This window comes from Anthonomus grandis, chromosome 10 (assembly GCF_022605725.1).
Source record: "Anthonomus grandis grandis chromosome 10, icAntGran1.3, whole genome shotgun sequence".
In the NCBI taxonomy this organism is placed as follows: Eukaryota; Metazoa; Arthropoda; class Insecta; order Coleoptera; family Curculionidae; genus Anthonomus; species Anthonomus grandis.
The window spans coordinates 24,316,331-24,330,525 of NC_065555.1; the positions used below are offsets into that span (position 1 = coordinate 24,316,331).

General features: G+C 34.0%; 1 protein-coding gene across 1 annotated transcript in view; it reads left to right on the top strand.

Moving 5' to 3' along the window:
- Positions 1–13,863, top strand: part of LOC126740902 (rapamycin-insensitive companion of mTOR) — a 154,162-nt gene extending 140,299 nt beyond the window's left edge. Inside the window, exons 23-25 of the mRNA XM_050447089.1 lie at positions 402–591; positions 12,956–13,124; positions 13,179–13,863. Coding sequence (XP_050303046.1) covers positions 402–591; positions 12,956–13,124; positions 13,179–13,555 — 736 coding nt within the window. The 3' untranslated portion in view covers positions 13,556–13,863. The remainder of the gene's footprint in view (positions 1–401; positions 592–12,955; positions 13,125–13,178) is intronic.
- The last annotated feature ends 332 nt before the right edge of the window (positions 13,864–14,195 follow it).

Consider the following 14,195-nt stretch of genomic DNA (forward strand, 5'->3'; position numbering starts at 1 on the left):
GACGATATTATTAACCGATTCGCTTCCCTAAAGGACCGAATGATCGACTTGATTTATAAAAACTAGGTAAGTCAGCTCTAACTATAATACTGTTTTCTGGGCCATGCAGATCTTCACCTACTTTTTTTCCCACGAGCCGCCACTGATTCAGTCATGAAAGAGATACCGGGAAAACAACATCTTTTCAGTTTACAAAAAAGTGTCCTGCTGAAAACTGCTTATATTGTGCGAAAAGTGTTACAATAATATCAGTATAAAAAAAATCACCTTAGTTGTATGGTGTGAACTCGAGAACCTTAAGTCCAATGTACCCAAAGATTATTACTTTTATGATTGATTATACACAACTATTATTATTAAATTTTATCGCATAAAATAATGTGTTTTTCTTATTCTTTCAGAAGTAGAAAGTCATTGGGGTCTGAAACCATACATGCCGAACCCACTGCAACAATCCATTATGCTTCTTTATTCGCTCAGAATTTCGATCCTATTTATGAGCCTTTGCTGAATTATAAGCCGAAGGATACTATCTATAGAGGAATATGCTTACCCAGGATCGTTACTGACTTATTTCCCACTGAGCCTATGGTAAGAATCATTATTGTGGTATTATTATCCCATAACAACCGAATAATTTCGTGTTTTTTATATTAAGAAACATTTTTTTAATAGACACATAACAAATCTTTTTAATTTTTTTTCTCAATATTACGCAAATCACTAATTAATAAACTAATAGCTGGTCGTAAAACTAATATACTTTGTATTAGAGACATTATTTATTGGAGTTAGATTTATATAAAAAAACCTTACGTATTCAATGAAATTGTGCAGAACAAATTATACAATGTTGTATTACATTTTGAATAACAGGTAAGAGGTCCACTGTCTAGCACATTTTTTTAGAAGTAACTTTTTCTTGTCCAAAAGGTATTTAAGGTATTTAGAAATTTAAGGTATTGTTCTGCAAGTTGTCTTATACGATTCGTGATCAAAATTCTTTTTTTTTCCAGCGGTTGACTGCCGTATCAACCATTCTGGTAAATAAACACCAATACCATTTTTTCTCTTGTATGGCGATTTAATCTCTATACATTTCTGTTCCTCTCATCTGATGAAATTTTCCTGTAGCCAGTCGAAGTGGCTAAAAAACTCCGCCGCTGAAATATTAGTCAATATTTTAGACGCAACTGAGAATTGAGAATTTCTCCATCGTAATGAAACGTAGAAGCATAGCAATTAATTAGGTGCGATTATACCAAATTAAAACAATTTCTTTACGTGGCATTGCAAGTTTGAACGATGCAGATGTGAAAAAAAGAAAAACCGTTTGTTTTCCAAAAAAAAAATTTGAGGTTACAATAATTCACATAATTTAAACTTTTTATTTTTATCTTATATGTCCAGGATGTTGCCTGGTTGTATGCTGCTTTTAGCAACTTGTGAGGCATAGGTAAGCGTCTTTTCATTTATGCACTCCTTGAGCAACTCTCAGAATAGGAGAGGAGGTGGATTAACTTGGGCTGGGAGGTGAGAGGGTATACCCCCTGTATGTGAAGCTGCTTAGGCAGAGCCACTGTCCCCGCCACCAGCCTAGAGCATCAAAGATAAAGCATATTACAGAGCAAACTGAGTTATTTTTTAGACTTAAATGTGTAATTGAGGGGATAAATGGGACCCGTCATTGTATGGTGGCTTAGATTAGATTAGATTTAAATAAGGGTGAAGTTACACTGGATCTATAAGATCTATTGTCTGCCCCTTCCTAATTGCTGCTTTATGTTAGCCTCAAGTAAGTGCTTCGTACAATCCTATTGCTTTGATAAAGACTAGTAATTGTGACGGCTTTAGTGACGGGATGATTCCTTCTAAAACTTCATAGCTGCCAAGATGTATAGCACGATTTTCGGCAACGGTTTCGCATACAGTTACTAGGTGTCCTGGGGTCTCCTCCTCTTCCCCGCAGAATCTGCATTCACTAGTCTGTTCTAGTTTTAGTTTCCTACGGTGTTCGCGAAGGTGACAATGCCCCGTTAAAAAACCTGTAAAAATACATAGTTTAGTTAAACTTACTAGAGCTTTAGACGTTGATCGGATGATCATCCCAGAGGTGTTCTCTGAGTTGTTTCTCCATTTTTGAAAGCTCGGAGCTTACATAGGTAAGTACTCTTGCCTGTGCCGCAGAAAGGTTCCGGTCCCACAAACTGAGAGCCGAAACCCGTGGCTTCCTTGTTACCCTGCACGCCTGTATGACCAGATGTTGTGAATTTATTTTTCTTTCCTAGCTCATTGAGTTTCCCTAAACAGTCTCTTGCCATTTTAGAACTGATGACTGTATGGGGGCTTGCTGCCGGAGTTAAAACTTTTACGGATGCAGGGCTTGTGGGACTGTAGGAATTGCAGGAGCTTGTAGTGAGCCTTCGTATGTGAAAAGGTTCTTTAAATCGTCTAATATACAGTGTGGCCCAAATTGGGTGTACATGTATGGGTATCTTGGAAACTATAAGAGATAGAAAATTGGTTAAATGGGGAAAGTTGTAGGGCATTTAGTTACCAATTTAGTGCCGCTTTTAGAACGATTTTATCTTTTTCCGATTTGAAATATTTGGAAAATTTTGTTTTTTTGCTAAATTAAAAAGATCTTTTTTCTCTTTAAAATGATGTATAACACTTTATGAAAATATTTCATTCTTATGTCAAAAAGTTACAAAGTTCATTTTTCGCGGAGTTGGCCACGACTACGGAGGCCATTTGTCGTATAAACAAATATTATTGTTTAATGATTTAGCGTCATTTACTGACAATTCTGCAAAATATTTTTTATTTGATTTCACTTTTTAGCTTGTTTAGTAGTTCTTATCTTGTTAATTTTTTGTTCTTGTTCTTGTTAGTGTTGAATAGTTTTTTCGTATCTAGCTGTTTTCGTTTGTATTTGTGAGTTTTGTTAAAATTTTTAATTTCCGAAAATGACCATGTGATATACCAGTGAAGAAAAATTTGACATATTGGAATGTTATATTACATGTAATAGGAATGCAAATCTTAAAATCGCTAGATATTTGGAACTGTATCCTAAGAGACAACAGCCAGGTCCAAGACTATTCGCTAGGGTTATCATGAACCTTAGAACTCATGGAAGTTTTAAAATACCAACGCCAGAAAATTGTCAAAGGGACAATGAAGCTCGCGATGAAAACATTTTAGACCATTTTAACGCGAACTTGAAAACATCAACCCGAAAAGCTACAACTAATAAGGATATACCAAGGACTACAATTCAAAAAGTCCAAAAAAAAATCGTCCTTAAAGCCTACTATTGTTCAAGGTTTAAGAGATACAGACTCTCGAGAGATAATCGTCATTTTTGGGCTACTGAGAATCCTCATGAAGTGGCCGAACGTAGGCTACAAGTAACATTTGTATTTAATGTATGGTGTGGTATGTACGGTAAGTTAATTACCCACTCCACAAAATTATTTTCAAGTAAAATGCTATAATTATTTTTAGATAATCACCTTATTAGGCCCTTTATTTATAACCAAATACTGAGAGGTCAAAGATAATAATAATAATAATAATAATAATAATAATAATAACGTTTATTATTTACCATGGAAATTACATAGAATATAAACTTACAGGTGTATTCAATAATTGAGGTAAATAAAAGTTAACGTATCAGACTCCTGCATGGAAAATGCAGGTTCTGTTCTATCTACATAGCTACAACATAAAAACAACAACTTTTTAAACTAAACTACTTTTTAAATAAAATTAACGAATTAAACTAACAACTAATAAATTAAACTAAACTAACTACTAGATATAATGTACATAAATTACATCTAGGTAGTTGATAATTTGGTACAGATTACAACAATACAACAATTAAATACGGAAGAATATATCTAATACTAGCCATTCAATTACAATTTATAAACAAGAAAAAGATATTTATATTTTTGAAAGAACAGATATTACCTGCCGTGAGAGCTTTAATACCTACGAACAAATATGGAGTGATGTGTGCTTTCACAGGGAGGGTGTCCAGCGCATAATACTCGGGACGTTCAAAACTTGTCAACGCAAGCATTTAACAATAAACTTATCGCGAACCGCGGTGCTGTAAATTAGCCAGCTAGGTCTCCATATATCTTTGGGGATATGTTAAAAATGAAGTTTACGAGTTTGAACCTCCTACGACTCTCGAACAACTAGAGGACAGGGTTCGGAATGTTATAAATAGAAACATCCTGCGCAAGGTACCTAGAAGTGTCTAAAGAAATGTGAAAAATGTTTTAACAAAAATGGCCATCATTTTGAATAGTTTAATTTAATATTATTGTTACAAGTAGTTAATTGTTTTATTTAGAAATTACATAAAAGTATAAGTTAGTAAGTTAATAATAATTCTGTGTACGAGAAAACTCCAATAAAAGCCATAACATAATTTCATAAAGTGTTATACATCAGTTTAAAGGAAAAAAAAGATCTTTTTAATTTAGCAAAAAACAAAATGACCGCCATAAGAAAAAAAGAAGTTGAGGTTGGAATCTCAGAACCGAAACGTCGAAAACAAAAACTGAATTCAGGTATGCGTTGTCCTTAAAAAGTTGTCTCAATAATGTTTTTACAGATTTTACAAATACACTGAAATAAAAAAAATACAGCCCTTTTTCAAAAATGGAAAAAATATTTCAAAATCGGAAAAAGATAAAATCGTTCTAAAAACGGCACTAAATTAGTAACTAAATGCCCTACAACTTTCCCCATTTAACCAATTTTCTATCTCTTATAGTTTCCAAGAAACCCATACATGTACACCCAATTTGGGCCACACTATATATAATAAAGTTTTTTCTTTATGAGTTCATGACTATTTTGTTTTGGGATAGTTGTAGGGTTGAAATTACGTTTTGAGGCAATTGATGAACAAAGGGGAAGCACATAGGCGTTTGGGTCATCAACGCCTAAGGACTTGGGTATATCAAAAGCGTTTGTTTTTCAAGGAGAATGGATTTTCTTATGTAGGAAAGGGACACACTGACGGATGCATTACATCGGGAAATAATTTTGGAGATATGGGTATTTAGAGATGTTTTATAACTTATATAGAAACCAATTTTGAATAATTATAGGAGGAATTAAGCGGTTCCGCCTCCGGGTTATTAAGATCGCCTCTGTCTTATCAATTTTATCTTGATTCTCCATTGGTGGGCCCAATCGTATATAAGGTTTACAGTAACACCTTGGAACCAAATGTAGGGGTAGGGTGAGCGGGTAGGCAAGACTGGTCCTAATCAAAGTCGCGATAATATATGTCCATTATAGCACGAATAATCACATTTATTAGAGAAATACCTATAACACAGAAATGAGAAATTTTATTAAATATATCGCACATTACATATAAAAAATATCTTAACAGCATATTGTAGTGAGGCTTGTTAAGAAGAAGATTTGTGGCTGTGAAGTATCAAGCTTTAGAAGCAAGAAAAAATACAAGAGAGAAGAACAAGTCCATTAAACCGATAAATAATGTATATAAAAACCTTACCAAAAAAAGATAATTCTTACACGCAATGGGTGTAGAATAAAGCGGCCTAATAGTGGGCGGTGGTCAAAACCTCTTTCAGTCTATAAGCTAAGTACGTGTTAAACCTGCGCTGAACAGGCTCAATTAAATCAACATTGGCAAGAATCCAATTGAATTCTTGGCACACGATGCAGCCATATTCTAATTTTGACCTGACAAAGCAGTTAAGATGTTTAGACTCCGCAGTAAAGCTTCGAGTTTCTAATTATAAACTCAAGTTTCTTCATGGCTGGCATCACAACAATATTAGGTCTGCTCAAGATAGTATGTATGTATAAGATAGTTTAGTACACATGAATACGAAACCTTTGAGACATTTCTTTAGAGAAAAAAAATTGTTTCCACAGCTAATGCTGTACAATGCTGCTTAAAATTGGGTTTTTTTCTGGCTGCCTGGATTTTTTTATGAGGATTTTTCCGACAGCCGCTGACAAAAATGTAAATCGGATTTATTTATTTGGACGCCCAGTTTAGTTCAGAATATTTGTAGTACAGAATCGTAAATATCCTACATTTGTTCAATGCACGATGAAATACTTTCAGATAAGTGATACAAGTCTGTTTTGATTCACATTTTTATTAAGCTAATCGTTTTTGGGCAAACATCACTTACCCCGCAACTAATTCTAAATAATGTAAAAAAGGGATTTTATTGCTGCTAAACACCACAATAAACATTCAAAATGTGAACCACCTGCCTTACACACTCGGCAACGGCGGATGAAATTATTTTTTATGCGCCCGAAGGCTGTTTCATTGTTGGTAATAACGTTGGTTGTTTGTCTTATTTTTCTTTGCAGCTCTACTTCAATCTGGCTTTCCTTGATGAAAACAAGTTTTTTGAAATATCCCTATAGAAAAAAGTCTATGGCGTTCAGGTCAGGTGAGCGCTGCAGCGGCGGATGGTACCTTCCAATCCCTCGATTATTAAAAATGTGTTGCTAGAGATACATCTTCAAGTAAATTGTTCAAGTTATGTTGCAAGAAATGTAAATAATCCTCGCCGTCAAGTTTTCCGGCTCAATTAATTTGCCTTCAATGATACCCGTCCATAAATTGACTAAAAACTGATGCTGAAAACGACCATTTTTCACCATTTTAAGATTGCCATAGACCCAATAGTGTAAAATGTGTATATTAAAAAATCTCTTTTTTTAAACTGCTTTCGTCACTCCACAAAATTAAAAAAAAAATCATGGTCTTGCCTATTACGATGCAGCATTTCCCGACAAAACTGAATCCTTTTTTCATAGTCAGTGGCTAGAAGTGCTTGAACACGTTGCACATGATAAGGTTATAACAGATTTCTTTGTAAAATTCGATAAACTGTGGATTTAAGTTCCGAACATCTTGATATGCTTGAAAATTGAAAAGTTAGTAGGGGAAGTCTTTTCGCCACAAATAAAACGCTAATCCTCTAATTTCAGGAGTGATGCATTTCGGCAAGTGTTCTTGCCATCATCAGACTCTAAAATATATTACAAACAGTTCAAAAACATATACGAACATTTTTTTCTTGACAAGTGACATAAAAATACAGATAAAATTATGAAATTGTAAAATACTTACTGGGTTACTTAACACATACACAAATTCTAAACAATAACAAACAATTCTTGAATATTCGTGCGTGTCGTGCAATTCAAGTACACTGCACGGCATCTATAAAAAAAAAAGTGAAAAAAAAGTTATAGTGAACAGTTAAAATTATAATAAAATTGAACAATATATGATTAGCAGATTTCTACTAAGTACTGGGAGGGAGTGAGAGAGAACCATCGGACTGTAGTGTTATAGGGTGTGAACAAATAAACAAATAAATGTGTGTTAATAAGTCAGATCTAATCAAATGTCAGTGTTACTGTTAGGACCCAAGGAATTAAAGAAAGTGTTGCTCTCAAATTGAGTTTGCTCATTAATACAAGTGTAAACTGGTGATTTGATGGCTTTATTTATTTCCAGGATTTTCAAAAGATCCTATCTTAACCCCTTCTGACAAACATGGAGCACCTCGGTATCCGCCCCAGGCTCGAATCCATGTCCGGTCTCAATAATATGATTGGCGAAAGGAGAAGAGGTATTGGTTATAAATCGGTTTCTATTCTTTTCAATGAGTTTATTATGTTCTTTGACTCTCGTCTCGATTCTCCTTCCGCTTTGTCCGATGTAGCTCACATTGCACTCAGGATGAGAACATTTTAGTCTGTAAACACCAGATCTGTGTGTGACGGGACTTTTATCTTTGGCGTTGACTAGAGATTTAGATAAATTATTCGAAGTTCTGAAACAAACACGCAACCACTCATAGGAGTCCCTCGACAAACTCCTGGCAACCAGATGGGATATGTTTCCAAAATATGATATGTATATATGTACATGCCATCGGTTGGTGTATTTGGAGAATTTTAAATTCGAGTTTTATGTTGTTTGTTCTTTTAATTAAGAGGTCTAAAAAAGGTAGATTGCCTGATTGTTCCTGTTCGAGAGTGAAATGAACAGAAGGATTGATAGAGTTTAGAAATGCCTGAAATTCCAGTAAGTCCTCCGTGGAACCAGTGAAAACTGTAAATATGTCATCGATGTACCTATACCAACATCTTATATGTTTTTTATAAATCTCGCAATTTGAGATTTATCTTTCAAGAAAAAACATAAACACTTCTGCCAGAAAAGGTGACAAGTTGGAACCCATTGCAGGACCAGACTTTTGACAATGTAATTTATTATCAACTTGAAAGAAGTTTTGCTTCAGTACACTGTCGATAAGAGAACAAATTTCTAATATGATATGAGTAGGTAGATTGCTTTGTGAAAAGAGAAGTTCTCGGGTGTATAATAAACAATCTTCTGGTGGGATGCTTGGAAATAGGTTAAAAACATCGAAGGAAACAAGAAATGAGTTAGGGGGTATTTCTGTTTTTATTAAATTTTTGTTTTTATTAAGTTCATATGAGTTTTTTATTGAGAGTGGGTTAGAAAAATTGGTGAGTTGAGCGAGGATATACGTTAACCAGGAGGAAAGTTTTGAGGCGGGAGAATCGATATAAGAAACTACGGGTCTCACAGGATAGTTTTGTTTATGTATTTTAGGTAGACAATAAAGAAGTGGAGTAACCGGATTCATTGGGAGGAGTTTGTAGGGTGAAATAGAAAAATAATCGAAGGCAGCTGTACAGCTTTTAAATAATTGTTTGAGGTGAAGAATAAATCTAGAAGTAGGATTGTAAGGCAGAATCTCAAAATCATCAAGAAAGTCACTGACCTTTTTGTAATATCCAGTTCTGGGCATAAGTACGATGCAGTTACCCTTATCGGCTTTTGTTAGAATAAGGTCATTTTCGTTGATTTTAACTTTAAGATCATTAAGTTTGTTTATGAGTTGACCTGGGGAGTTTTTACGATTTTCATTTATTCCTTTTGAATTTAGAAATTTGTTAACCTTCAAAGAGATGTCAGCTCTAATTAGATCTGAATTGGGTGAGTTGGGACTTCAACACTCTTTCACAGTCTACTAGAGTTTGCTCAGACACCGCTAGTCTATCAGAATGGTTCTCTCACTCGCTCCCAGTACTCTACAGTAGAAATCTGCTAATCACATATTGTTCAATATTATTATAATTTTAACTGTTCACTAGATGTCGTGCAATGTACTATTCAAGTATTGTTTGTTATTGTTTAGAATTTGTGTATGTGTTAAGTAACCCAGTAAGTATTTTACAATTTCATAATTTTATCTGTATTTTTTATGTGACCTGTCAAGAAAAAATGTTCGTATATGTTTTTGAACTGTTTGAAATATATTTTAGAGTCTGATGATAGCAAGAACACTTGCCGAAATGCATCACTCCTGAAATTAGAGGATTAGCGTTTTATTTGTAGAGAAAAGACTTCCCCTACTAACTTTTCAATTTTATATTGACTCCACTTCAGAATGGACTTCTTTCTCAATATCTTGATATGCGACGAACTTATTGTTGGACTGCAATATCCCTAAAATCTTCTTCATCATTATCATTCATCGGCCTTTCTTTTTACCTTGCTGACCAGCCATGTTGCCTTCCAAGAAAACGGTTTTCATATCTTCGGGCAGCAGCTCTTGCGTTCCCATCACAAAGCCCATAAACATTCGGTCTATTTCTGCATATTCGCGGGACGTACAAGCCATTTCTGAAGGTTTACTTGCAATAGTAGCAAAGGACTAAAAACAGCACAAACTCCAAAAAGAGAAACAGCCTAAAGTGTAAGAAATCTGACAGAAGGTACATAAACAAGTCTAACTTGTTGACAAAACATTAATTACTACGCACGCGACGAAGCAACGGTATCTTGATTTTAATAATTATTTGAAGAAGCATTTTTATTTTATTTGTCATAAAATGTTTAACCGTGTGAATCTGCATTAAATAAAGTAACTTTATCTGACAGTTGTTCATTTTTGGTCGTACATTTGCTTTGTACGACCTAAAGAGACAGCTTCACTTTAAATGCAAAAATTTTTATGTAAAACTTAAAAAGGCATTGAACAATTTTCTTTTTCCAGAGTAGGTAGAAGATGGTAGCAATTCGTGGTAGTGATAGTAAAGTAGCGAAAGTAGTGATAGCGGCAATTATGTCTACAATTAATACTTATGAAAATGTACAGTCTTCAAGGCCACATTTGTACCAAATACCAATCAAATACGTGAAGATATTGTTTCTATAATTTTTGTAGTAAATGCATGACACTATTTTTATAAAAAACACAAAATTTAAAACCAACAACAATTGGATAATAATATACAGGGTGTCAATTTGAAAACTTCCCACCCCTATTATCTCGAAACGGGTTAGGTTTTTATAAAATCGCTAGGACACGTCGATTTTATTATCAAGGGGGAACAATTTTTATGCAGAAATCACTTCGCCTCTTTCAACCCCCTACCCCCCAGAACCTCCCTCTCAAAAATCTTAAATGGCAATAGGGGTTGAGTGATACCTCATTTAAAAGAACTTTTTATTCTCTACATTTTGGCACCTTATTTTTTAAATTTGAGTGCTGCGTTGCCAAGTTAGGGTTATTTAAACATTGTTAAATTACTTATTATTAAACATTATTCCTGTAAGTGTTTTAATTACGTTAAAGCTATGATTTGCATTGAAACATGTTATTTAGGTTAATATTATTTTTACTAAACATTTGCATAGCCGTTACAATTATGGTCTTTACAAAAGCACGCCTAAAATTTATTTTATTAACACATCTACTTTAAGAGGTGTTCAAAGTGTTCTCCATTGTTCTCCAAACAAAAATAAAGTCTATTCTCAAATTCTTCCCGAACATTCTGAAATACCTCTTCTGGAATAGCCCTACTTGCCTCTGTAATTCTTCTTTTTAAATCTTCGATATCATCAGGCTGAGTTTTGTAAACAACCGATTTTATGTGCCCCCATAAAAAAAATCTAACGGCGTTAAGTCTGGTGACCTAGCAGGCCATTCTATCGGTCCCCTTCTACCAATCCATTGGTTAGGGAATCTGTTATTCAACCACTCCCGCACTGGCCGAAAATAATGCGGCGTAGCTCCATCTTGCTGAAAGTGTAGTTCGTTTTCTTGCAAAATGTTACCAACTTGAATTTCCAGTTCAGTTGTTATCAAAGGATCAATTACATCTTCAAGTAGGTGTAAGTAGAGCTCTCCAGTTAAGTTTTGTTTAATAAACAACGGTCCTATAACAGCATTTCCAAGAATACCGGCCCAAACATTAATTTTTTGTGGCCGCTGTGTAGCACCCTCTCTGAAAATGTGGGGATTGTCCTCACTCCAGTATCGACAATTCTGTCTATTGACATGGCCGTTTAGGAAAAAGGTACATTCATCACTGAAGCAAATGTTGCTTACCACAATTGCACGAGTGTTTATTAAGTTGGACATAATTTCGCAAAACTCTATTCTCCTATCAAAATCGTCCTCATGAAGTTCCTGTAAAATTTGCATCTTGTACGGATGATATTTATGTAACTGTAATGCTCGTCGTACAGTTTCATGTGACATTCCAGTTAGACGTGCTACTGTACGGAGAGAATTGGTGGGTTCTGCAACGAATGTTCCCAAAATCTCTACTTGAGCATCTTCGTTTAAAACACGACTTGCCCTTTTTTTGTTTCCAACTGAACCCGTTTCATTAAATTTAGCTACTACGTCCAAAATGTATCTGTGACTTACATTACAAATAGGATTTCTATTATTAAAAACTTCTGCCGTTCTTCTTGCGCATCTTCCTTGCTCGCCATAAATAAAAATCATTTCAATTCTTTGCCTAAGCGTGTATACCATAGTAACTAACAATAACACATTACACACAAATTATCGAAATAAATTTTAACTGATTTAAATACCTAGTGACATTGACTGGTAGGAAAGTTCACTAAATACTATTTTAAATTTCGGATCATATCATCGAACTGTATTGAGACGAATTCCATTGCAAACGAAAATAAACAAAAAAGAAAAAAAATTAAATGTTTATCTTTCATGACCAAAAGAATTTGTCGGATTGATAAACACTTTCAGTGAGAAATGCACCGGTTCGCTTTATGGTCAAACACGTTCCAATAGAAATCATAGCTTCAACGTATTTAAAACACTTACAGGAATAATGTTTAATAATAAGTAATTTAACAATGTTTAAATAACCCTAACTTGGCAACTCAGCACTCAAATTTAAAAAATAAGGTGCCAAAATGTAGAGAATAAAAAGTTCTTTCAAATGAGGTATCACTCAACCCCTATTGCCATTTAAGATTTTTGAAAGGGAGGTTCTGGGGGGTAGGGGGTTGAAAGAGGCGAAGTGATTTCTGCATAAAAATTGTTCCCCCTCGATAATAAAATCGACGTGTCCTAGCGATTTTATAAAAACCTAACCCGTTTCGAGATAATAGGGGTGGGAAGTTTTCAAATTGACACCCTGTATATGGTTGTTTTGTTTGCAAATTACTTCCTCTATCGCATCCTTTCGTTTGGATGTCTACTTTTGGGACACTCTGTATAAAATCTTTCTTGATTTGCGTAATGCATCTCGCTCTTATATCTTTGTTTTAAGTACCCAATTTGCTTGTTATAAATTTTACAATTGATTTACTTACAGATTTTTTAGTCCTTTTGAATTTTCCTTCCTGAAATTTGACAGCTCCGTTTTACATAAAAAATATTCAGTATAGAGATCCCGTTACAATCGTCAAAGATACTTTTCACCCAACTCATTTGCTCTTTTGTTTTTAATATGATCTATATTAAAAACAAAATATCTTCGCTCGGGGTCCTTCAACAAACTTCGTCAGAAATAACCGCTATGTAAATATATTTATTTAAATTTTTAGTCATATCCAAGAGAAGTCCTAGTTCCGGAAGATGCACTACCTAAAGTGGAGCTTAATTTACTGAACGTGGTTACGGAAAAAGCCAAATCACAGATTTGGGCTCACAGCAAAGATCGTTGTGTATTGTGTAGCCAAAATTTGACGCCTTTACTTCAACATTTTGAGAATGGTAAGACCGTCCATTTATAAATATTCAATATTGCTATGAAATTGTTTTTTGCAGATCCTCTTAAAACAGAAGTTCTTCGAATCACTGAACGGTTAGCAAATCCGGTTTTAACTAAACCATTTATAAACCAACTTCTCAGGCTGAAGCAAAAGGATCCGATAATCTTTAACGATGTTTGTCTCTACTCGGAGGTGTGCAAAATATTCTCAGAGTGCAGTTATTCTTTAGCAGTTCGTAGGATCATACATGAACTGTTTCTGGATGTCGGTTATGAAAAATGCTTCGAAATTCCAAGGAAAATACTCCTATTGGATAACAAACCTAAGGCATCTGGTAGGAAAAGTACTGGAGATATAGTTACTTTGGACTCGTTAAAGCTGATTAGTGCGGAAAACAAGTTTCCTATAAGAACTAGAAAAAATACGAATTGATTATAGTGTGTATAGTATGTATTCTGAGTGAATACTTAATTATGTTAATTAAGTTTCCAACGTTTGGGTGAGTTTTTTTATTTGATTGCATGATGGTATTTTACAATTTCATTAGGATTATCTTTATGTTTAAATTATTATTATATGATAGTAACTTATTTCTGCAGCAGGCACTAATTAACAATAGTTAATTTATTATTATTTTGTAAATTGTTTTTTTTTTCTTAAAAAGTTAAAAAGATGCATATGTATAGAATGAAAAATCTACAATGTTATAAGAAAAATACATAAACAATTTTCCATATTAATACTGGAAGTATTCCTTAATCAACTCCTAATATTTTAAGATGTGATTTTAGGTAAAAAATAAATAAAATCTGTATTTTTGCGGCAAATGTGTATTTAGTTTTTTAATTCCGTATTACAGGGTGTCCTGAAGGTAGCTGCAATCTTTAAGGGAAATAAAACCATTTTAGGCCAAACTAGATACCTTTCCAAACTTTTTATTGCAACTCTTTTCCTTTTATTTTCACTATTGTAAGGCATCTTATTGTGGGGTAATTTTAAGTTTTAATTTTTAAAAAAACACTTTTTTTAATGGCCTTGTGTCAAGCACATTTAGCGACAAGTTTCAAGTGGA